The sequence below is a fragment of the Aphelocoma coerulescens genome, chromosome 2 (assembly GCF_041296385.1).
Source record: "Aphelocoma coerulescens isolate FSJ_1873_10779 chromosome 2, UR_Acoe_1.0, whole genome shotgun sequence".
In the NCBI taxonomy this organism is placed as follows: Eukaryota; Metazoa; Chordata; class Aves; order Passeriformes; family Corvidae; genus Aphelocoma; species Aphelocoma coerulescens.
In genome coordinates, this window is record NC_091015.1 from 118,979,253 (window position 1) to 119,001,688 (window position 22,436).

General features: G+C 43.4%; 2 protein-coding genes and 1 long non-coding RNA gene across 9 annotated transcripts in view; 2 read left to right on the forward strand and 1 right to left on the reverse strand.

Annotated features, from left to right (window-relative positions):
- The window catches only part of ABHD3 (abhydrolase domain containing 3, phospholipase), a 29,154-nt gene extending 24,898 nt beyond the window's left edge, over positions 1-4,256 (reverse strand). For all 5 annotated transcript variants that reach the window (XM_069004593.1, XM_069004596.1, XM_069004595.1 and 2 more), the window contains exons 1-2: positions 3,759-4,256; positions 2,047-2,210 (exon numbers count right to left, since the gene is read on the reverse strand). In XM_069004593.1, coding sequence (XP_068860694.1) covers positions 2,047-2,210; positions 3,759-4,241 — 647 coding nt within the window. In that variant the 5' untranslated portion in view covers positions 4,242-4,256. The remainder of the gene's footprint in view (positions 1-2,046; positions 2,211-3,758) is intronic.
- Positions 4,173-8,114, forward strand: LOC138105035 (uncharacterized). The gene is made up of 2 exons (XR_011148361.1): positions 4,173-4,258; positions 7,906-8,114. It is a non-coding gene; the product is annotated as an uncharacterized lncRNA (long non-coding RNA).
- An 8,021-nt stretch (positions 8,115-16,135) lies between these two features.
- The window catches only part of MIB1 (MIB E3 ubiquitin protein ligase 1), a 72,152-nt gene continuing 65,851 nt past the window's right edge, over positions 16,136-22,436 (forward strand). For 2 of the 3 annotated variants that reach the window (XM_069004599.1, XM_069004601.1), the window contains exon 1: positions 16,136-16,595. In XM_069004599.1, coding sequence (XP_068860700.1) covers positions 16,367-16,595 — 229 coding nt within the window. In that variant the 5' untranslated portion in view covers positions 16,136-16,366. The remainder of the gene's footprint in view (positions 16,596-22,436) is intronic. The other variant, XM_069004598.1, reaches the window with a different exon arrangement.

Consider the following 22,436-nt stretch of genomic DNA (forward strand, 5'->3'; position numbering starts at 1 on the left):
TCTCAATAAGCTAAGCATGCATTAAACAATGACAAAAAAGTTTCATTCTTTTTTTTAGAAATGTACAACATCTTCCCACTTCCGGGAAATTTGAACAGTTAAAGTGCTACTTTACTTTCACAATTCAGTGAAGTAGTTATCCAAATGGAGAAGAGATAGACAAACATGTCGATAAAAGCTAATAAATATGTATTTGAATGGTTCGAGAGAGTTGGTCTAGAAACTACCAAAATGTAAGCCTACCTTGCATTTGATTTTTCTTTTGAAATTCTTGGTAGTGACTACTCCAGATTTTAAGGGTGACCACCCTTGTCGGACTCATTAGCTCAGCTTTGCCCTTTTTCCGTAATGGGAAGTAGATGCAATGCTAGTGAGTACTGCCAACACAATCTCAAATGGTGCAAAATAAGCACTGCCCCATGGAACTATGTTTCTTCTCTCAAAACCCTTGAAATAAAAGTGTACAAGGACTAGAAAAAGTGGACATGGCCATACCACTGAAATGTTTCCTAGTTACTAAAACTAAGGGAAGCTGCTAAATGCTAAATCTATTCTACCATGCAAGCAGAGCTGAAACAACTTGTGTTGCATCCAGGTTCCGGCGCATAAAAGTCCTTCTCCTTAGGTCTTGTGCCAAATGCCTCATTTGCCAGACTAAGTCTCATTTCTGTGTGAAAGAGATCAGCTGAGGACAAACAATAAATACAAGGGGTTTTCTCCCCTCTTAGAATTTCGGCATGAAAAAACACAACACAAACTCCGCAGGTAAAAGTTACTCTGAAAATCCCAGAAGTTCTGTATATTCAAAACAAGGCTGAATGTGGCCATGCTACAGTTAAGGTAGGACACGTTGATTTAATGGACAGACACAGTGACTGCATGACCTTGGCAAAACTATGGCATTTGAACACCAGAACATTTGATATGCCAAGTAATTGTGCTGCCATCCAGAGGGACCTCAACAGGCTGCAGAAATGGGCTGACAGGAACTTCAGGAAGCTCCATGAGTAGAAGTGCAAAGTCCTGTGCCTGGGAAGGAACAAGCCCATGTACCAGTAGAGGCTGACCATCTGGAAAACAGCTTGGCAGAAAAGGACCCGAGGGTCCTGGTGGACACCATGTTGAACATGAGCCAGTAATGCGCCCTTGCAGGAAAGAAGGCCAAGAGTCTGGAGGCTGTGGAGGCTTAGGAGGAGTGTAGCCAGCAGATCAAGGGAAATGATCCTGCCCCTCTATGGAGCACTGGCGTGGCCACACCTGTAGTCCTGAGTCCAGCTCTGGGCTCCCCAGTCCAAGGAAGACCTGGACATACTGGAGAGAATCCAGTAAAGGGCCACAAAGATGACAAACAAACTGGACCCTATCTCCTATGAGAAAAGGCTGGCACAGCTGGGACTGCTCAGCCTGAAGAAGAAAAGGCCAAGGGGGAACTTAGCAATGTGTTTACATACCTGAAGGGAGGCTGCAAAGAGGATGGAGCCAGGCTCCTTTAAGTGGTGCCCATTGACAGAAAGAGAGGCAATGGGCCCAACCTGAAACACAGGATGTATGTCTGTGTGTCAGAAAACACATTTTCAATGTGAGAGTGACCGAGCACTGGCACAATTTGTCCAGGTGTATTGTGCAGTCACCATCCTTATGGAAATCCAAAAGCCATTTGGACATGATCTGGGGCAACTGGCTCTGGGTGACCCTGCTTGAGCAGGGAGTTGGACTAGGTGACCTCCAGAGATCTTTTATGACCTCACCCACTGTGTAATCCTGTGAACATATATAACTACATCACTTCCTATATTGTCACCCATATTTCAGTGCTACAAAACTCTCTGAGCTAAAATAGGGCCATTTGGGAACACTGACCTTTCAAACCTACTTCATATTGAATCCATGACGAAGACGGTTCCAAGTCTGTGGACAAAGTCGTAAAGGTGGGCATAAAGCAAAAAAAATAAACCAGGCACAAAGTTGAGCAATGACAGTGGGTGTGACACAGTAAGGGAACAGCTGGGTATCAAATCAATCACTTTCCAGAATAAAGGCACTTACTTCCTGTACTGTACTTGGGGTCTAGATGTGATAAAGGGACGCAGGAGTGTCTGTACCCGACCTTCCCAACACCAAATCGTGGGATAGTAAGTTTCTGTCACAACAGGGCAATATTCCTCGAGAAAGCGGCAGAAACGGTCATTGCTTGCCACCAGCTGGGGTTTCTAGGAAAAGAGACTACAATCAGACATGGGCATTCTTATAAAACAAACTAAAAAACAAATAAAGAAAGAAATGAAAGCTTATTTAAATCCTCTCTCAGTGAACTACTTTATTTCATATAATCATTTGCAATGCTTTTACCTTTCATGGTACAGAGATAAGTAAATGAAAACCCAACAAAATGCCAAAACACCCAAGTGAAAAGTGAAACCCATTAAGCATAATGGATTCCTTACCTACTTCTAATAACATACTGATCTAGCTCTACTTTTACCAGCATTGTATCTTCACTGACAAATGAAGTAGGCAAGAAAGATTTTTCCAAGTCCATTTTCTTGGACTACACAGAAATGACACTTAATCCGTGCATGCACTTTGGCCGTGCACCCATAGTACCTTTTTTAACGTGGTAGGACACTTCTCCTCCCATCTCATTCTACACTACACAAGTGCATCGGTTCCTCATCTCTGATAATACTCTGCATGTAGACAATTTGCTTACAGTTTCCATTTGTACACCAATTAACATGGAAAACTCCCTGTATACCAAACACTGCATGTTTTAGCAACTATATTTCTTATACCTCTCTGTCACAGTGACTCCCCAACATGCAAGCATTAATAGGACAATAACAGATGCTTTGAGGGAAACCATTCCACATAAACAGCTGTAATGGCACATCCTCCCTTCGTTTTTCTCCTCTGACCAAAATCAAAATCAAGTACCCTCTTCTCCATGAAGAGGAAGTCTATGTTCCCAGCGGTTCTCTGAAGGACTGTGGCAACACTCAGGTCCTCAACAGTCAAAAACCTTTTGATATGCGTATTTCAGTTGATTACGCATTCAACGAGGCGCTCTCACCACGGGCCACTTCAGATCGCATCAGGCTCACCGTATCCAAGTAATTAATTTGCGACTGCCTAATTTATCTCCAAAACCACTGCTGACGAGGAGTACCCAAGAGTGCTCCAGCCCCCAAAACACTGTCATTGTGCCTTCAGAGGTACTTAGGATGGTACCTGCAGGGACACAAGGACAGCAAAACTACTTTATCACCTGCCCTGCTAGTAAACCAAGTAGGTCGGGTTGGTATTGTGGAGGACGGTCTCCTAACCTCTGTTTCCAAACCATGGCACCCAGCCAAGCTCTCCAACTGGTACAACTACATTTTGGGGACTGCCGAGGCCAGAGCCCCTTCCCCTCCCAGACCGGGGACGACCAGAGGAACCCTCCCTCACCGCAGGCCGGTGGCCCCCGGGGGTCACCGAGGCCCCCGCGGAAGACGCAGCCCCGGCGGGCGGGGGAAGGCTGCGCTGCCGGGCCCGTGTGGGGTTCGAGCGGGCTGTCGGCCGGCCGGGACCCCGGAGCCGCACCTCCAGGGGGACGGACAAGGGATGAGAGAGGACAAGGCGGCTGCAGAGCCCTGCCCTCCCAGCCATTCCAGGTGCTATCCCCTCGCCTACGGGCGGTGGGTCGCGGTGACCTTCGGGACTGTCCCCATCGGCGGGACACCTGCGGAGCCCGCCCGCCCCGCCGCCCTCCCGCTCACCTTGGCGATGCTGTTGAGGTAGTAGCAGGCGTAGGCGACGCCGAAACCCAGCACCAGGGACAAGCCCACGCCGGAGCCGAGGAACCCCACGCGGACCTGGCTCTCCAGATAGAGGGAGAGCTCCCTGGTCAGCACCTGCCAGTCCATCGCACACGGGGAACGGCACGGCACGGCACGGCCCCACACCCCGGCTGCCGCGGGCAAGCCCACCCCGGGGCCGAAGGAGGAAGGGGAGGAAGAGCAGAAGGAGGAGCTGGCGCCCGCCTCCCGCTGCCGCTGCCCGCGGCCCGCTCCGCGGTACAGCGCCGCCCCGGGACCGCCCCCGCCGCGGCCGCCGGGGCCTGGGGCCGGCTCGGAGCGGCCGGCTCGGAGGGGCCGGGATCGGGCTGGGTCGCAGCCTGGCTCCGCAGGGGAAGCAGGCGGCCCGGGGTGCCTCAGCCGCCGCCGCCAGTGCCGGCTCTTCCGCGGTAGTGCCGCCGGCATCGGCCGCTCCACGGCAGGTGACATCTCGGGGCTCCTTCGCTTTGCCGGGAAGGCAGGGAGGGCGTGTGGGGTCAGATAGGAAAGGGACCCGTCCAAAATCGTAACAAGCAGCTGATGCAGGCATGTGGAAACTCAGTCACTGCCGGGCAGGGAAGAGGGAACATGGGCTTCTAAATGAAGCAGTGGTTAATCAGCAATCTCTCTCTAAATCTTTTACGTGAGACAGAAGTGTGTTACTGCTTTTCCACTTATCCCTGCTGTTACAAGGCATTAGTGAAGACTAGCGAGGAGTACAGGTATCTCTAATTCCCAAGAGAATTTTGGTCAGCTCCCTTTTGAGCTTTATGTATTCTTGCTTGGAGGCCCTCATGTTTGCTAACTCAGATGCTCCCCCCTTCAGCTTCATAAAAAGACACACAGTATCTGCGTCTTTTCCTTGGCAAAATCGTAGGAGCACAGCTGATAACACGACGATCCTGGAGCTGAGCATCTGCTATTTGAGATGCATGCATTCCCCACAGTACACAGAAGTACTTCCCCTCTCCTTATTTTATGGCCCAGCTCCATGAACTGCTGAGAGAAGACAGACATTGCTCAGTGGAGACTCTTCAGTTCTTACATTATCTGTGTTTTCTTGCTATATCCAAATTTTAAAATCTAGAAGGAAAAAGAAGAAAAAATATAACAGCACATAAGGAGATGTGGCCTTTTTCACTTGCTCCTCCTATCTAGGACAGAGCTTACCGGAGAGAATGAAGCATCTCCGTCCAAATTTTTCTTGTTCACCATGAAAAGACTAATAAGAGTGTATTGCAGATATCTGAAGAGATTTTAAAATACCTATTCTTCCTATATAGTCACCTGTCCAAAGTTGAAAAGAGTGTGGGAATTGGTAAGCAAAGGCAGGGATGGTCTGGGGTTTGTTTGTTTTCCCCAGAGCTGTTACAGAAACAGGAAACTGAATAGGTGGAAACCTGCTGTCATCAACACTGCACTTCCACTTCTGATGGAGAACAACCACATCCAGGTTTTAGTTCTGACTTGCTGGGAGTATGTATGTGTGCTGTACATCCCAGATAAAAGGATTTATCATGAAGGGACACTCCAGTGTGAGAGCTGGAGTAGATAGCTTAGTTTGAGAACATGTAGGCTTCATCTACACTGGGAACTCAAGAATCTTCAGAGACAGTAATTTGGCTGAACTGACAACTAGATTTTAGGATGCAGAGGAGCCTGCTACATCTGAAGGAGGAACTGGTTGTTGCTTGCAGCAGACTGCTCTTTATCTGAATCCTACCCCCTTTAAGATGAAGAATGCTTGAGTCACCCAAAATCTAGAGAAAATAAAAATCCCAATTGTCTGAGAAAGAAAAGGACATAGCTTGTGTCCTAGTGTCTAGAAGACTTCTAAATGCATATCCGCACATTTAACTGAAAAGTGGAAGGCGTGGCTGTTATGGTTAGAGAAAGCCTTTGAGTCATACAAAACCAGTAGTTTAATGACTTGATCAACAATCAAGAGAGACTGAATGCATGAAAAAAGATCCAGACAAAAAGGTTGATGAGGTTTATCTGGTCTTGGACTTCCACCTACCCTGTGTTGGTTACTTATGGGAATATTAACAGAGTCAGGCTAAACTAAAATAAATTACATGTACTGAGAAGGGCTGAGAGGTTTGGGTTTTTTACTGTTTAAACATGTTTCTACACTGACAACAGCAATAATGTTAATAACTTCCTTCTGCTTCAAGCAATCCCCATCAGATCCTCCAGTTCCGGTGTTGGGTTTTTTAAAGTCTTTAAAAGGTTGTCCTTTGGCCTGCAGCACATTTTGCAGAGCTGATAAAGAAAAGGCTGTATTCTGCTCATATTACTACCACTTCCAAGTGACTGAGTCATTGGAAATCGTGCACGTGTGAAAAAACAAGGAGGTCACTATGGTGTTTTGAACACTTACTGCATTTTTTTCAGAGAAAGAGAGTCCTGCATTCCCAGACAGAGTTCCTGTTTGCACTATGCTCTCTTCTCTCCAGGTGCTTCATAATATTATTGCTTTAAACCACCACTAATGGATTATAGATAAAGCAGAAATGAAAGGGCACAGGACTGTTCTTTCATACTGTCTCCCAATTTATTTTGCTTACGCAATATTTACCAATTGACAGAAGCAATTGAAGAGTCACAGTTTGATTTGCTTTTATCACTAGAAACTATGCTGCACTATGTTTATGTTATCTTTTGTTAAGGGATCATTTGGAGTTTGGGACAGAATCATTATGTTCTTGCTGACATTCCAATGGACAGTTGCAAGTTGGTCCCAAGTTCTCTGTAGCCCCACTCTTGGAATGGATTTCAATGGGCAGCACCTCTGAGGAGGAGCAAAGTGACTTTTAACCTCAGAGCTTTAAATTTGAGGTTCTGTTTGTTTATTTAACTTTAGTATTCACCTAACAATGGGAAAAAATCTTTGTGTCAGCATAAACTATCTTGGGATACTTAAAAAGCTCGAAATCCATACATAAAACATCTGAAAAGTTTTCCATTAACACAGAGGAAAAGGCATCCAATGTTGGTGATATTTATTATCAGCAAGGGAATGGGAGAAAAAAGTGCATTTGAAAAATTCAATTCAGCATTTCTCAAAACTTCCTCATGCATATTATTTATTTGTCTTTTCTTAAAGTATGAATGAAGTCAGTGAAAATGATCTGTGTTGGAGGCCCTTCAAATTTCAGATGGGAAAAGCCAGGCTGTGTTTATGTTTGTACTCTTGGTGCTCATGAAAAAATCAATAATTGTGGCATTAGAAATAGCTGCCTCTGTTGTCCCTTTCTTGAGCTTTGCTACTCTATTATCTCCATATTCCCATGCATCCATATATTTTTCTACCATGATTCTCTTCACTCCCTCAAGAAGTATGGTGGTAAAATTGGAAGGAACGTAGGATTAAAAAGGAATCATTTGGGTCATGTGTTGGCCGATGAGAAACTCAACATGACCTGGCAATCGCTTGCAACCCAGGAGGCCAACAGCATCCTGGACAGCATCAAAAGGAGTGTGGTCAGCAGGGAAGGGAGGTGATTCTCCCCCTCTACTTCGTCCTTGTGAGAACCCACCAGAAGTGCTGCATCCAGCTCTGGAGTCCTCGGCACAGGAAAGATGTGGACCTGTTGGAGGGCCACAAAAATGATCAGAGGGGTGGAGCACCTCTCCTTTGAAGACAGACTGAGAGAGCAGGAGTTGTTCATCCTGCAGAAGAGAAAGCCCTGGGGACACCTTAAAGCAGCCTTTGAGCACTTGAAGGAGAGCTATAAGAGAGCTGGAGAGGGACTTTTTACAAGGGCTTGTAGTGGTAGGACAAGGGGGAATGGCTTTAAACTGGATGAGGGTAGATTGAGAGATTTCAGAGTAGCTGTGGATGTCCCATACCTGGAGGTGTTCAAGGCCAGGTTGGGTGAGGCTTTGAGCTGCCTGGTCTAGTGGAAGGTGTCCCTGCCCATGGCAGGGGGGTTCAAATTTGATGATATTTATGGTCCCTTCCAACCCAGACCATTCTATGGTTCTGTGATAATTTGATTTAACCTCTTTCCTTAACTATGTTTCCTTCAATTAAATGTATTTCAATTCAGCAGATGTAGCAGGTATTGTTTTACTCTCTGTTTAGGTGATTGAAGATACCTTCAACAGCTGCTGCAACAGGAAGACTGCTCAGTATTTGTCTCCCTTGGGATGACTCTTGCAGGATCTAATCTGCATGAAATCTACCTTTGACTACAGCTGGCAAACTGCTAAATACAAAATCATGGTTAATAGAGGATCAGACCAATTTGACTCATCATTGTAAAAATAATAAAATTTAATATTTAAGTAATAGTGATGAAACTTTGTTTTATGTCATTTAAAATATTTGCAGAAGAGTTAAAATGAAGGGTAAAATTTTGTGATGTATAGCTGAGTGTAATTCTCAGGAATGTGAATTAATGTAAAATTGTTTTGTTCAGAAACCAGAGATCCAGGGCATGCTGAAAACTGTGGATATGAGACAGTACAGTATAAAATAAGTGAGCAGCTATATTGAGGGCATTTGTCTTACCAATTTTTCATCAAAAATATTACCAGAAGCTGCTACAGAACTTAGAGAATTTTTGTAAGAGTACAGTAGAGCTGGATGTTGAATCTATTTTAAATTTTCTCCTGTCTTCAAGGAAGATTTATTGTAGTAAAGCATTCTCAATTTTATTTACCTGTTTTCATTCCTTCATAATCACTTTAAAGAGGATAAAAGAATAAATAGTTGTATTTCACACAAAAGACCAAAACATCTTATGCCTTACAATCACGTAAAACCTCCCTCCCCAATGAAATAACTTCCATACACATTTGGTAAACTCTTTTTCTATCTACATCAGCAGTATGGTTCCAGCTGAAATCTTCTTCCTTTAGGCAATTTCTTAGATTTTCTTTAGCGTGTTAAGAGTGAAAATTGTTTATAAGAATTATATACAATTTTTAATGAGATGTATTTTTAAAATATTTACTTTATGCAAAGCATTTTGCCTTGTTTAGCAAAAGATTTCTTAATTTTAAAAAAATTTCTAGCCATGTTTTTGATAAATACAGATTTCAACATGTCTATCAGTGTGTACTGCAAATATGACTTCCTAGAATTTAGGATTACATAATGTTGTGACTGGAACTATTTTCTTATGACAAAACGTAGAAAATTTGGATTCTGCTTGAGTTGCTCAATGTTTGTTACTATTTTGGAGGATTGTTAAAATTAAACAGAGATATTTTGCCTGAAGTCATCTTTCAGGCATTACTTAGTGCATATTGGGTGCCTTTGTAATACAAGACAAACCTGTACTTGACACAGGATACTGTAAGCACACGATTAGCCCCATTGATTGCAACAACAATTATCATGCACATAAGGTAGGAACATTCTTAAAATATCTTGATGACTCATGGAGACAGTTTATTTTCCTATCAGTCTAAAAATATGACCTAGCTGGTTCTGATTACATCTTAGAATTTCAAGTAAGTACTTTCTTTACAATCTTTGCAATGAGGAAATTGAATAGTAGGAAGAAATTAATCCCTCCTTGCAATGCATCAACTAATTTAAAAATCAGCCATGAATTAAACAACAGTATGTGGCTAAACCCTTGGAAATATCAGGTAAGTATACATTTTTGAATCCTCTAAGATGCATTAAAGTGGGAGAATTTGTATAGATGTGCAAACATGAGTATGTGGTACTGTAGTGTGTATGCCCTAGATGGCTACATAATTTTTAGTTATTTTATTTTATCTTTAAATATTTAAAACTTCAAGATTAACTTCACAGGTTTCTTGTTTTTTCTCCACTCAAAAGATTTCAGCACAGTAAAACTTAAAACCTTAACCAAGAAAGAAGATTGTAGGATACTCATTATGGAAGGGTAGTTGTTATCCTAAAACACTTTTTTCAACATGTTGAAGCTTTTAGCCACATCCATTCTTTTTTAGCAGATCTCCATAGTATTGCTTTTGTTTCACAGCAGGAAAATGAAATGATGTATTTATATTCTGTTCTCTGCTCAGCTGTTTTTCTTTTCTAGAAAAGAAGATAAAACTCCTTAGGAAAAAAACCAGTGCCATGGACACTGTGAGTTACACATCTGTTCTAATTAACAGTTTCATAGAGAATGCCACTAGCATAGTGAAAACCAAGCCCACCAAAGCAATTTGCTCTGTTTCATGACAACTTGCTCACCATCTGGCATTAAAAATATTTTAATCTGCAGAAACTAGGAAAAAAAGAAATGCCAATTATTAATGACATTTCTGAAAATTGAAGAAGAAAATTGGATTGTGCCGGGGTAATGAATCTGGTAAATAAAGCAGAGGATGTAGAGTGCAACAAGTTCAGAAGACGAGTGAGTTTTAGCGTTAGTGAGATATGGTTCATGGCCGCACGATGGCAGCAGAGGCTGCGGAATGAGGGTTGTTTTTAACACTAAAATAAGGATAAACTGGATAGGCCCTGAAGTTCCTAACTGGCACTTCAGGTTCCAGAAAATATACGTTATGTACATTTTCACCTAAAGAAATGGCATGTTCATCAGACCAGAAGTTTCTGTGGAGAGGGATTACATACTTTCCATAAAAAAAAAAACAAACAACAAAACCAAAAAAAAAAACCAAAAAAACCAACCAGCATTTGGGGTGATTTTTTTCAGTAAGACAGTAGTTTTCATCTCATTTGCCAGTATTTCTGTCTTTCTTCCTCAGTTACTTGAGTTAGTTCCACAGAGAAGAGTAGGCCTATTTTGATAAAAGCAAGGCAGTTGCTTCCTTTTTCCTAATTTATTTTTCTAGTACTTTTGTCCACAGGAAAGAACTGTGGTATAAAACCATTTTTGGGGAAATCAGAAAATTAGAATGCTTTCAGTTTTCAAGAGGAGGACTAAAAAACCATGCTTGTTCTAAAATAAAGTCTTGAACTTAGGAAGCAGAATTTTTGGACTCAGATCAGTATAAATTAATAAGCGCTACCTCTGTAATTTAAAAAGAAAAATACCATCTGCTCTTTATATCCAAACTAGATGTTCTTTTTCAACTCCTAGGAAGCTATTTATATATATACACTTCATATGACAAATTCTAAGAACTCAGGATTTGTGCAAGATAGTAAGCAAAACCTCATAACTCTGCAAGTTAAAAATTATCTTTCCAAGAAGCTGAGATTTTTTTTCTTCTGAAACATATAAAAGCAAGTCTTTCATACGGAATTCTTTCCTGCAAAAGGCACAGTCCCCTTTCTACATTATGTGTTCCAGATACTATACTGCAAGTTCAGCTTTAATCAAACAAGACAGTCCAGAAAAACTTCTATCAATGCCTCTCTTCAATCCATGCAAATACTTATGTTAGAATTTCCTGCTGGAGCATGACATTTTGTAGATCTGAAAGGCAACCAGGCAGAGTTTAGACAAGCAGCTTTCTGGATGGCTTAGATGGGCAGGAGCATGGGCTGGATGTTCTCAAAGTCCTATTTCCTGTGACTCTGAGAGCTGTCTTGAGGGTTGCCCTAGCCTCCAGAAGGGCGGCAGCTGCTCTTACAAGAAGTCAATATGCTTTCCAACAAAACCAAGGCCTTTCCAGGTTATACACAGCACTGAATTCTGCACAGACTAGAGCTCTTCTCTCTTGGCCCGTCACGGGATTGCTCCAATATGGCAGGGAGTGGTGAGGAAGACCATAATCACCAGCTGGGGGATTGACCCAGCAATATAAGTAATTTTAGGTAGCCAGAAGAGAACTTGCTCAGTAGTTCTTTTTGTGCATCCAAACTCCTGCAGTGAAGGCATATGAATGAGTCTTTGCAATTACAAGTGAGTTTGCTGCTCTGTCATGACTACCTGAGGTGTTCAAAGGCTCAGGCAGCCTTCACTGCCTCACAGGGCCAGCAATACTGTTCAGGTAAATAAGACTTTGGCAGATGAGCTTCGGTTGCTCCTGATGCAGCAGTTTAAGGCATTACTGCTCTGCCAGTATGAATAGTGGAAAAAACCCCACAGTCTCATTCCTCTACTGGTCCTAGGTTTGAAGGGGATTATAATTTTTAGATTGTAGACCTGAACAGCAATGAAATAAATAGTCTACTAACTCTAGTAGTGAGCTTTTAGGTGGCATTTCCCTCCACAACCTGAGGACTAACAGATAAAATTACCTGGAGTGTGAGCACGTGGATTCACAAGGGAAAGTCCTGTTTAACAAATTTGGTATCTTTTTATGATAAGGTCACACATCTAGTGGCTGAAGGGAAGACAGTGAATGCAGTTTTTCTGGATTTTAGTTAGGCTTTTGTATTGTCCCTCACATCATCCTTTCGGACAAGTTATCCAAACATGGGATGAGCCGGTTCACAATGCACTGGGTGAAGAACTGGCTGAAAGATAGTGCTCACAGGGTTGTGGTGAATGGAGTCACATCTGGCTGGTTACTGGTCACCAGCAGTCCTCTCCTCTCCTCTCCTCTCCTCTCCTCTCCTCTCCTCTCCTCTCCTCTCCTCTCCTCTCCTCTCCTCTCCTCTCCTCTCCTCTCCTCTCCTCTCCTCTCCTCTCCTCTCCTCTCCTCTCCTCTCCTCTCCTCTCCTCTCCTCTCCTCTCCTCTCCTCTCCTCTCCTCTCCTCTCCTCTCCTCTCCTCTCCTCTCCTCTCCTCTCCTCTCCTCTCCTCTCCTCTCCTCTCCTCTCCTCTCCTCTCCTCTCCTCTCCTCTCCTCTCCTCTCCTCTCCTCTCCTCTCCTCTCCTCTCCTCTCCTCTCCTCTCCTCTCCTCTCCTCTCCTCTCCTCTCCTCTCCTCTCCTCTCCTCTCCTCTCCTCTCCTCTCCTCTCCTCTCCTCTCCTCTCCTCTCCTCTCCTCTCCTCTCCTCTCCTCTCCTCTCCTCTCCTCTCCTCTCCTCTCCTCTCCTCTCCTCTCTGAAGAACTGGCTGAAAGACAGTGCTCACAGGGTTGTGGTGAATGGAGTCACATCTGGCTGGTTACTGGTCACCAGCAGTCCTCCCCTCCCCTCCCCTCCCCTCCCCTCCCCTCCCCTCCCCTCCCCTCCCCTCCCCTCCCCTCCCCTCCCCTCCCCTCCCCTCCCCTCCCCTCCCCTCCCCTCCCCACAATTAGGGGCAAATGCACATTTAGGAGATATGAGAGATGAGAACAGTCCTGTTGAGGGACCAGAGACTTTTTAGAGACAACTGAAAATCCACATGCATTTATTCTGTGTACAGCCAGCCAGCCAGGGAGCTAACCCCTTCTGCCTCACAAAAGGCCTAAAGCCAACAAGGGTTGTTTTTTTCAGCTGAAAAATTAATATGAGTTCTTTCCTTAAGGTGTTACTGTAGCTAATTTCCCAGTCTAAAGCAAATGCTGATACATATCTGAAAATGCTGTATCTGTCACTTTACTTGTCACAACATATTAATTGGATCCAACTTCCTATGGAATCTCTATCTTGTTTATACATTTGCTTGTTTTATTTCTCTCTAATTTTACTTCAGCTTCTTTTCAAAACTCAAAGCTCTCTTTTTCCTTTTGCTCTCACATTTTGATTCTTCTATCTACATCCTTCTGTGAGTCTCCAATAGTCTTCAGGTGCTTACTCAGATTCTCTTGCTTATTATTCTAGCCCTAATGCTGGTATATATTCTTGTGGTTGATACCAGAAAAATATCAGATAGGACCATTAACTGTCCAACATAAGTTGACAAATCTTGCCCCAAAGCTATATCCTTTTCTATGCCCTCGTGTCACTTTTTAAATCTCCATCTGAGAACAGTGTTTACTTCTTATTTTGAAGTCTAATTCAAATAAAATATTCAAGAGATAAGTACCTTTTTTCCTTAGTGGTTGGTTAAACAGGTGCATAGAATATAGAATACAATGTATGATTCAAAGAGATTATACAATAAAATATTTGGGATTCTGCAAAACTGAATCATGTAGCCAATGACAACTTTGCACCTTCCACAACTATCTGGCCATATAGGAGCAAAAATGACAGGAGATTAGAGAGCAGAAATCAGTCATGTAGTCACTGGCAAGTGAATGTATCAGATCAGTCTATCCAGCCTTTATTTTCTACCACACAAATAGAGTTGTGCAAGTCTCTGTATTTTGAGCTGGTAAAGAACTCCCTGTCAGCTATTGGGGGAGCATTCATATTCAGTCCATTAGATGCTGTGTTCCAGTTATTACCTATGTTCCTGTGTGTCTAAGACACCTCAGAAATAATCCAGGAATCTTTAGAGATTCTGGTTTTTGCAAGTAAATCATCTGATAGAAGAAGCAGGTGAGTAGGAGGAGAGGCAGGGGTTATTGTGATAGAGCATGAGTTGTCATAAGGATTATTGGGAGAGAAGAAGCTCCATGATAATTTCTTCCCACATGCATTGCTGCTGAACTGCAGCAGCAGCAGACTCTCTTAAGGTCTGTAATTTAGAATATATCCTTTGTGCAAAAATTAATGTAAGGGATGAACTTTTCGGATTCTCTCCAGAACTAATTCTGATCTCAGACTTTATTGGTTATTTCTGGCATACATTTCCTGGTTACAAAAAGCCTTTTTAATCTAACTGTACCAGAGAGTAATAGAAAAACATGCTCTGAGTTATCCTTAGGCATGGGTGAACCTTTTACTTGTCCATAACTATCAAAGCATGAAAAAGTAGAAAGAGGCAGATGGGGAAATTATGCCTGTAAGAGCTCAGCTAGATCCTTTGATATACCAAGAAACCTCCAGAATTTCTGGAAATTCTTCCATGTACCAATGTAATAAGCTAGTACAAGCTGTGGGTAGCTTTTGTATATGGAGAAGCATCTGCCATAAACCCCACACTGCCTGGCAATTGCGTGGTATCTGTTAGGGTTTTGAGGTTTCCACTGCAGGAGCAGAAATTGAACACTGCTTGGGATTGCCTGTTGTCAGGACAAAATTTCATGTTTGAGGCAATATTCTTTAGCCTTAGCAGGGGTTAAGAAAGAGTAAATTATGTGAGGAATGTGGTGGCCTGGTGGTTACATGCTCATATTATGTTTTGTAAAAAACTACATAAAAGAAGTCAGGAGATGACCTCACAGACTCTTCCAGCTGTATTAATAACCACAAAGGTGGAAGAAAGCACAGAAACAGTAAAAATACCCAGGACATAAGGTAGCTGGGCTGCCTTTTATCAGCCCTGTTGACTAAGAAATGGTTTTCTATTGTTTGGTTCAGACTTGTCTGTCCTTTAAGATACATGCTTTTTAAAAGGTAACGTTAAAAAAAAGGAGAGACAAAAGCAATGGAGGACCATTTTTGAAATGAAGAATCATATTCTATAAAAGATTAGCAAGGATGTGTAGAGTTAAAGGAAATCTTTGAGTGTCATGAGACACACACGAGAAGAGGGTAGTTTATGAAGAATTGCATTGCAGGTACTGGATCGAAGTTTGAGCAGGTACATCCCCTGCAAAGGGTGCCCCAAGGTGGGAAGGGCAGGTGGAGGTACTGATTCCTCCCTTTGGCAGACTAGAACACCAGCTTAAAATGCTCCTGGGCTACAAAAGTATGACCCCACCAGACTCACCTCAGTAGCATGCAAGACTCATATCCACAATTTGAAAAGAAAATGGGACTTGAGGATACAAAAGTAATTCAAAAATGAGGAAACTACTACATGGATTTAGAATCATAGAATTGTAGAATCATAAAATGCCCCATCCTTGGAAGTGTTCAAGGCCAGGTTGGATGGGGATTTGAGCAACCTGGTCAGTGTCAATGAAGATGTCCCTGCCCATGGCAGGGGGGTTGGAACAGGATGATCATCAAGGACCCTTCCAACCCGAACCATTCAATAATTCTGTGGTTTACCTAAGGTAGATCGCTCATGACTTAGTTGATACAATTGAATTGATAATCCCTCTGCCACTGAAGCACAGGCGATAGGACCAACTTGTGGATGGAGAAGGAGGAGGGCGGTTCGGGAAGCCCGGCCGCAGGAGCGGCTCCCGCCGCTGCCACCGCATCATCACCTCAGGGCCGGGCGGGGCGGTGCCAGAGCTCTCGGCGGCAGGACGCCGCGATTCCAGAAGGAATGGCCAGGCTGGAGACCTGGAGAAGCCCCAGGCAGCCCTGCCGGCAGGGATAAACAACGCCCGCCCGCTCCGCCGCTTCCTGCCCTTCCCTCGGGCACAGCCCCGGGGCCGGGCCGGGCCAGGGCGAGCGGGGCAGTGCCCGCCGCGGCTCCGCAGGGGGCGCTCGAGCGACGCGCCCGCCCGGCGGCCGCGCATGCGCAGCGTGGCGGGGCGGGGGCGGCCCCGCCGGTCTCCCTGGAGCCGCCGCCGTCGCGGCCGCAGGTCCCGGATGTAGCGGCGGGAGCGGGGCCGGCGGTGGGAGCGGGTGGGGAGCGCCGCTGGGGCCGCGGAATGGGCGCGTAGCGAGCGAGCGAAGAAGGAAGGGAGCGAGCGAGCGAGCGAGGTAAGGAGGAGAAGAAGAGCCGGACGGAGATTCCCGCCCGGCGCCCGAGGCAGCCGCCCCCATCGAGGTCCCTCTCCGCCGCCTGCGGGCTGCGCGCCCCCTCCATCCGCCTCAGGGCGCCGCCGCCGGGATGAGCAGCTCGCGGAACAACCGGGTGATGGTGGAAGGAGTCGGGGCCCGGGTGGTCCGCGGCCCGGACTGGAAGTGGGGAAAGCAGGATGGCGGCGAGGGCCATGTGGGTACCGTTCGCAGCTTCGAGAGCCCCGAGGAGGTGGTCGTGGTGTGGGACAACGGCACCGCCGCCAACTACCGCTGCTCCGGGGCCTACGACCTCCGCATCCTCGACAGCGCGCCCACCGGTGAGCACCGGGGAGGGAATGGAGGGACTTCCACCCCCGCGGCGGTGGGTCCGGGGGGCAGCACCCCGGGGTGCTGGGGGTCCCGTCCTGTGGAGCGGATTGCGCCCTTCTTCGTCTTTTAGGGGTGTGCCTTTCCCTTGGATTTGGGCGGGGGGGAGTCAGGCACCTTCCCCCCTCCCCGCGTGTGGGTGTCTGTGCGCGTCTGTGTGTGTCTGTGTGTGTGTGTGTGTGTGTGTACACACGCGAACTTGGGACAAATCTACGGAGCGGGGCCGCGGGAACAGGAGAAGCTGTCCCGGGACGGCTAAATTGGGGTGGACAAAGCAAAAGTGATCTGCCACAGGCAGCAGGCTCCCGTTGTGCCGGGGAGGAGGTGGAGAGAGGGAACCGAGAAGGTGATACGTCAAGGTTTTGGGTTTGTTTTCACGCCCCAACCCCCCTTCTTGAATTTATATTTCAGAGCAGTTTTGTGAAATAGTGATAGTCATCCTTGAATCAAGTATAGGGAGGATTGCAGAAGAGATGTATCGTACCTTTTTTCTAAAGATTACACTAAATAGTTGAAATACTGTGCTTTTGTGCCTGTAATCTGCATGTTGCCTTTTATTTGTATTGCCAGAGCTGCTGTAAAATAGTAAAGGTACTAAAAAAAGTGCATTAGTTCATTCTTTTAATTACTTGGCTGCTTGATATTTATGCTTTAAATCCAGTCATTTTGGACAATGGAATTTGATCTGCACTGACATTATGCGGCAGTGTTAGTGTTGCAAACACTGCAGGGAAATGTTCGTTTTAGCACCTGTTTTTACATTGAAAACTCGCACAGAAAAATATAGTGTTAAGTTTCATCAGAAATGTTGTGAGATGACTTTTGGGCTGGTCAGGCTTGCCTCAGTAATGAGGTGTTTGGACTGATTTGAGGCACTTGGGCTGTACTGCTTTTGTAATGTGTCTTTCATTTAGAACATGATGGAGAGACCATCTTTGTGCCAGCTGTGTAGTGTTACAGCAAGGAAAATGATAGCAGTAGGATGAAGCTAAAAGACTTTTGAGGAGACAGAATCATGGAATTCATTCTAATTAATTACAAAAAAACTTGCTAAGAAAAGAACCCCAATTATTGCATGGAGGGGATGGATTTAATTTTTCAGTGTCTGGCTACCTTCCTCTCTGCTGGCATGATGATGTTGGTTTTTTTGAAAATCCTTTTGAAATGGGCTTTAAAACAAGAAAGAGGAGTCTTTCAAGTGGTTAGTCCTTGTCTTGGAAATGTTTATGCTTAAAACTTTTACCTGTGTTTGATGTCCTGTAGAAACCAGTGGGACTGCTTCTGCTTAGAACTGAAGTGTATGCATAAATGTTGCATATGAGCCTCGAATGCTCATTGTTCTAGCCCTGCCTGATGTATTTGTAAGCAGATGGTGTCCTCTTAACTGTATCCGGAAGCCTAGACTTAATACTCAGTTTTAAAACTGTCATGGGTTTTTTTCCAGTTTCTTGCTTTATTCCTTCTGATTTTCATTTCTGTTTATATTTTTGTATTAGAATTTTAACTTCTCTTTCAGATAGAACCGTGTATATTGTGTCACAGACATTGCTGTTGTCAGGCTTAGCAAAATGGTATTTCTCTTCCTGCGGTTTCTGATGAACTGTGCATCATCCTCATGGAACTGTTGTGTGGAGCTACCCAGGGTTGATTTTTGCTAGAGGGAGTTGCTTTTGAGGCCCTTTTTCCCTGGAGATAGGAAGAGTAAAAACCTGTAAAGTAGTAGGAACAAAAGGGTAAACTTAATGGAGTTAGGCTGCTGTCAGTTTGGACTAAAATCCTGGGTTTGCTACGGATTCACTTTGTAGTCTTCTCTAAATCACTTCCCTTCTTCACCTTTTTGTAATGATTTTTTTCTCCACGGTTGTGACTGTCCATTGTTTTAAATAAGGGAGTGACTTTGGATGATAGGTTGATACTTTCTCTAGGGACATTAATGTATGTGGGATTAGATGACAGGAATTTCTTGTGGTAGTATTAATAATGATGATGTTGAGCAAGAAAATGTTATAAAATATGGGGCGGCTTTTTGTTTGATAGTACTTAGTGGAGTGCATGTCATGGCTCTTATAGTTTAAAATTAAAAAAGTTCTCTGGTTCATAAATTTACAGTCACAATGTGATTGTAAGTTTATAGTGAAAATAAATATAGAAGTACAATAGTAAAAAGAAAAATTGGTTATTGCTGGCAGTTCTTTTTATTAAATATTCAAAACCAGTCTTGATTATAAGTTCTTAAAAGTGGTGCTTGCAGCCAGAGTTGCTGTTTTGAGTTAGAGGCCTGTGTGGCCAGGAACAGTAGTGATGCATCAGGAACTTACTGTGGTATAAAGTAATGTTTGAAGGTCATTCTATTAAAAAAAAAAAAGGCAATTGAGTTTGATACATGTATGTGCATATTTATGTGTCCTAGGCTTAAAAAATACACCGTTTTTGTCTTTTAATGGTTGTAGGCTATTACCAGCATTTTGACACTATGTTAACATCCTATACAACTTTAATAGCTTTAGTGCTAAGACACTAGGATGGTCTTCTTAAAATAAAAACTCATTTACATGAAGAGTGTCTTATAAGCTCTTTGCTCCTGTTGTAGTCATTTGGGTTATGAGGGACTTGTGATAAGACGTTCGGGGTTGTTTTGGTTATGTCTACCAGGCTTGCTGTATTAGCTGCCCCTTGGTGTGGTCATATTTACATTGCCCCTCATTGCTGTAAGTGAGACAGAGCCAGTGAGAGGAATTGGTAAACAAAGGATTTGAAAAGAATCGAAATTTCACACAGAAGGAAAACTTCAAGCAGGTCCTGCGCAGTGGGCTCCTCAGTGGAGAAAGTGGTGAGATGTGATACATCAGTAGTGCAGTGTGGTTGGTTGATTATTTACAAATAAATCCTGTTTTTTTGTGTAAAGTAGCCTTTTTCCTGGATATATGAGTCTTGAGTGTCCCCTTTTTTTTGGTAGTGTTGTGGAAAAGAAACAAAAGGGAGTAGTTTTCTAAGTTGCTGAAGAGAAGCAAGAAGGTTATAAGTCCAAGCTTTTTATTTAGAAGGGAAGGCAGCCTTTTGCCTGAGGTAAAGGCCAGACAAGCATCATGTTTGTAGAGAGCACATCTGGCTATGTTCACATAATAGTCACGAGCATTACAGAAACTTTTTCCGTTTATTCTCTTTCTGAAGATTTGCTTTCTATAGAGCTTAGACCAGAATTCATTTGTCATTCATTTCCTTTTTTATACATTTGGTTCAAAGTAACAATACTATTTTCCTGCTGAAAATATTTACCCAATTGTGTTTGAATAAGGGGAGGTAGTAGAGGGGCTGGGGTCAGGAAATGGAAATATTGATATAGAATTATCCCCCAGCTGGAGTGTGCATCAGTGCAGCGTGGAAAGCAGTATGTGGTGTATTCTGGTAATATTGAAAATTTAGGTGTTACCTGTGGAAGATGAGTGGCTTTCTGTACTTGCATTAATAGGTTTTTTGTATCTGAAAAGTCACATAATTGATCATGAAGTCAAACATATTAGAACATTTTAAAGGACAGACCACCTGTGATTTATCCTGTGTATTTGTTTATTTGTTCTTTCTTTTAGCACATCGAGTGTAATTTATGGCAAATTGTCTTAGTCAAGGTTTTTTTAGTGGTTACGTATAAATACTTATAGGAGCCCTCACAAATTAAAAAATTTAGTAGCCTTCTGAGTAGTGGTACTCGGGAGGTGTGGGTGTTTTTTAATAAATGTGTTCTTTATTCTTCCTGCCCTTCCCCCCATGTCACGATAATCCTCTCCCTTCCTGTGTATCTTGTGATACCCTTACCAGATAGGACACATACTTTAGCAAGTCTGGCGTTTTGTATCTATAATAGTAATTGGTCAGCTGGCTGCTTCCAAAACAGTGTATTTAATAGATGAGTTATGTTTGTGGGAACACTGATTGGAGTTTTCATGAAGTTTTTCAGAATCTAACTGGTTATCTCTAAGAATTCTTTGTTTTCAATTTATCTGGTGTCTGGTCGTAGTGTAAAAATTGTCTGGGATGGAGGAATAGGAAGAACAAGACATTGTTACTGCTTTTTAAATTGGGGTGTAAACAAATAAATTTTTTAAGTTGCTTATGGTATCCCTTAACTGATGGTAGTATTGTCGTTACGGTATGAAGGGATTTTGGTTTGCTACAGTTCTGTAGAGAGTAATGACTCCTTTGGAAACCAGATTTTGTTTGTTCTGAGAAGTAAGTGAAATCACTATTGGTGTCTTCTGTGTTTAACAGTGAGTGATGTGGATACCCCTCTTACATCTGATTTTGCTGTTAAAATCCTTTTACTGGACAGCTGTATATTGCTATGTAATTACCTTCAATACAAAATAACTATTTGTAACAAATTCAAATAGCAATTTGAGCAACACTGCTTTTATTACCTTTCACAGCTGTAAGAGTGAGCATGAGTTTCCGAAACATGTGAAAGGCTGTAAAACTGATGTATAAATGAGTGGTGACAGAGGAATGGTGGGCTAGGTAATCCAGGGACGGTTTTGGAAGGGATGACGAAAGTGAAGATAACCATGGCATTCAGGTAGAGAACTACTAAGAAATTCAAATAGTAAAAAGCATTAATGACAAGTGGACATCAGGAGTATTGGATTTTATGGTGTACTAAGGGTGAAGGGACATAAGGAAATGGTAGCTATTAAAAAGTAATTAGGCATGGTGAAATTACACTTCTCATTACCTGATTTGTTTTGTTTTTTTTAAGTGTGTATGACACAAAACCTGTTTCATTTTGAAATAGCCTGGTTCTAGGAAATTTTGAAGAATATTTAGAAGTTTAATTTTTTTCATTATCTCAGTTTAGAGAGCTAAAGTGCTCTTTTTTTGCATATCTGGTCAGCTACAGGGCTGCTGTTTGAATTTTGAAGTTCTTACGGTACTTTAATTTATTCCAGTAGTTTAATGAAGGCATTCTTTCCTAATATAATCTTTGCAATGTTTGCGTTTCTCAACCTTTCTTAAACAACCTTCCTTTTGAAGAGTGGAGGAATTTATGTGACAGATAGATTTTGCTTTTGGGTCAGGATTTTAATTTGGCTCCAGAGCCTACACTTGATCCAGTCTCCTGGTTGTTCTTATGTGCTGTGCTTTGATTTACATCATGGATGGTTTTGGAGCACGTAAACTACTTTGCTTTTTGGTGAAAGTAAATTGAAATACATGATCTCAATGCTGATGAGCCTTCAGTCCGCTGGGGTAGAACCAAGCTAGTCTGAAACACAGGACATAATGTCTCCTTCCCTCCCCCTGAGTATCTGTAGTGCTTCTGTCAGCTCCTCAGTGCTGAGTTTGGTGTGTACATGGCTAAGTAGCAGATGGAGACCATGGGAACACAGGTTGTCCCTTGCTGCCCATGGAGGGCCACAGTGGAGCAGCGATCCTTACTGCAGCCCATGGGGGAGCCCATGCTCGAGCAGTGTTTTCCTGAAGGAATAAAGCTTGTGGAGAGGACCCATGATGGGGCAGGGGAAAAGTGTGAGGAGCTATTACAGACTGACCCTCCAGTCCCTATCTTCACCAAAAGGATTGTCAGGCACTGGAACAGGCTGCTCAGAGAAGTGGTTGAATAACTGTTCCTGCAAGTATTTAAAAGACATCTAGGCATGGTACTTAGGGACATGGTTTAGTGGTGATCTTGGTGGTGGTAGGTTAATGGTTGAACTCTATGGTCTTAAGGGCCTTTTCCAACCAAAATGATTGTGTGATTTTAATCTACCCTGGGAATAAGCAGGGAGATAGAGGAGTTT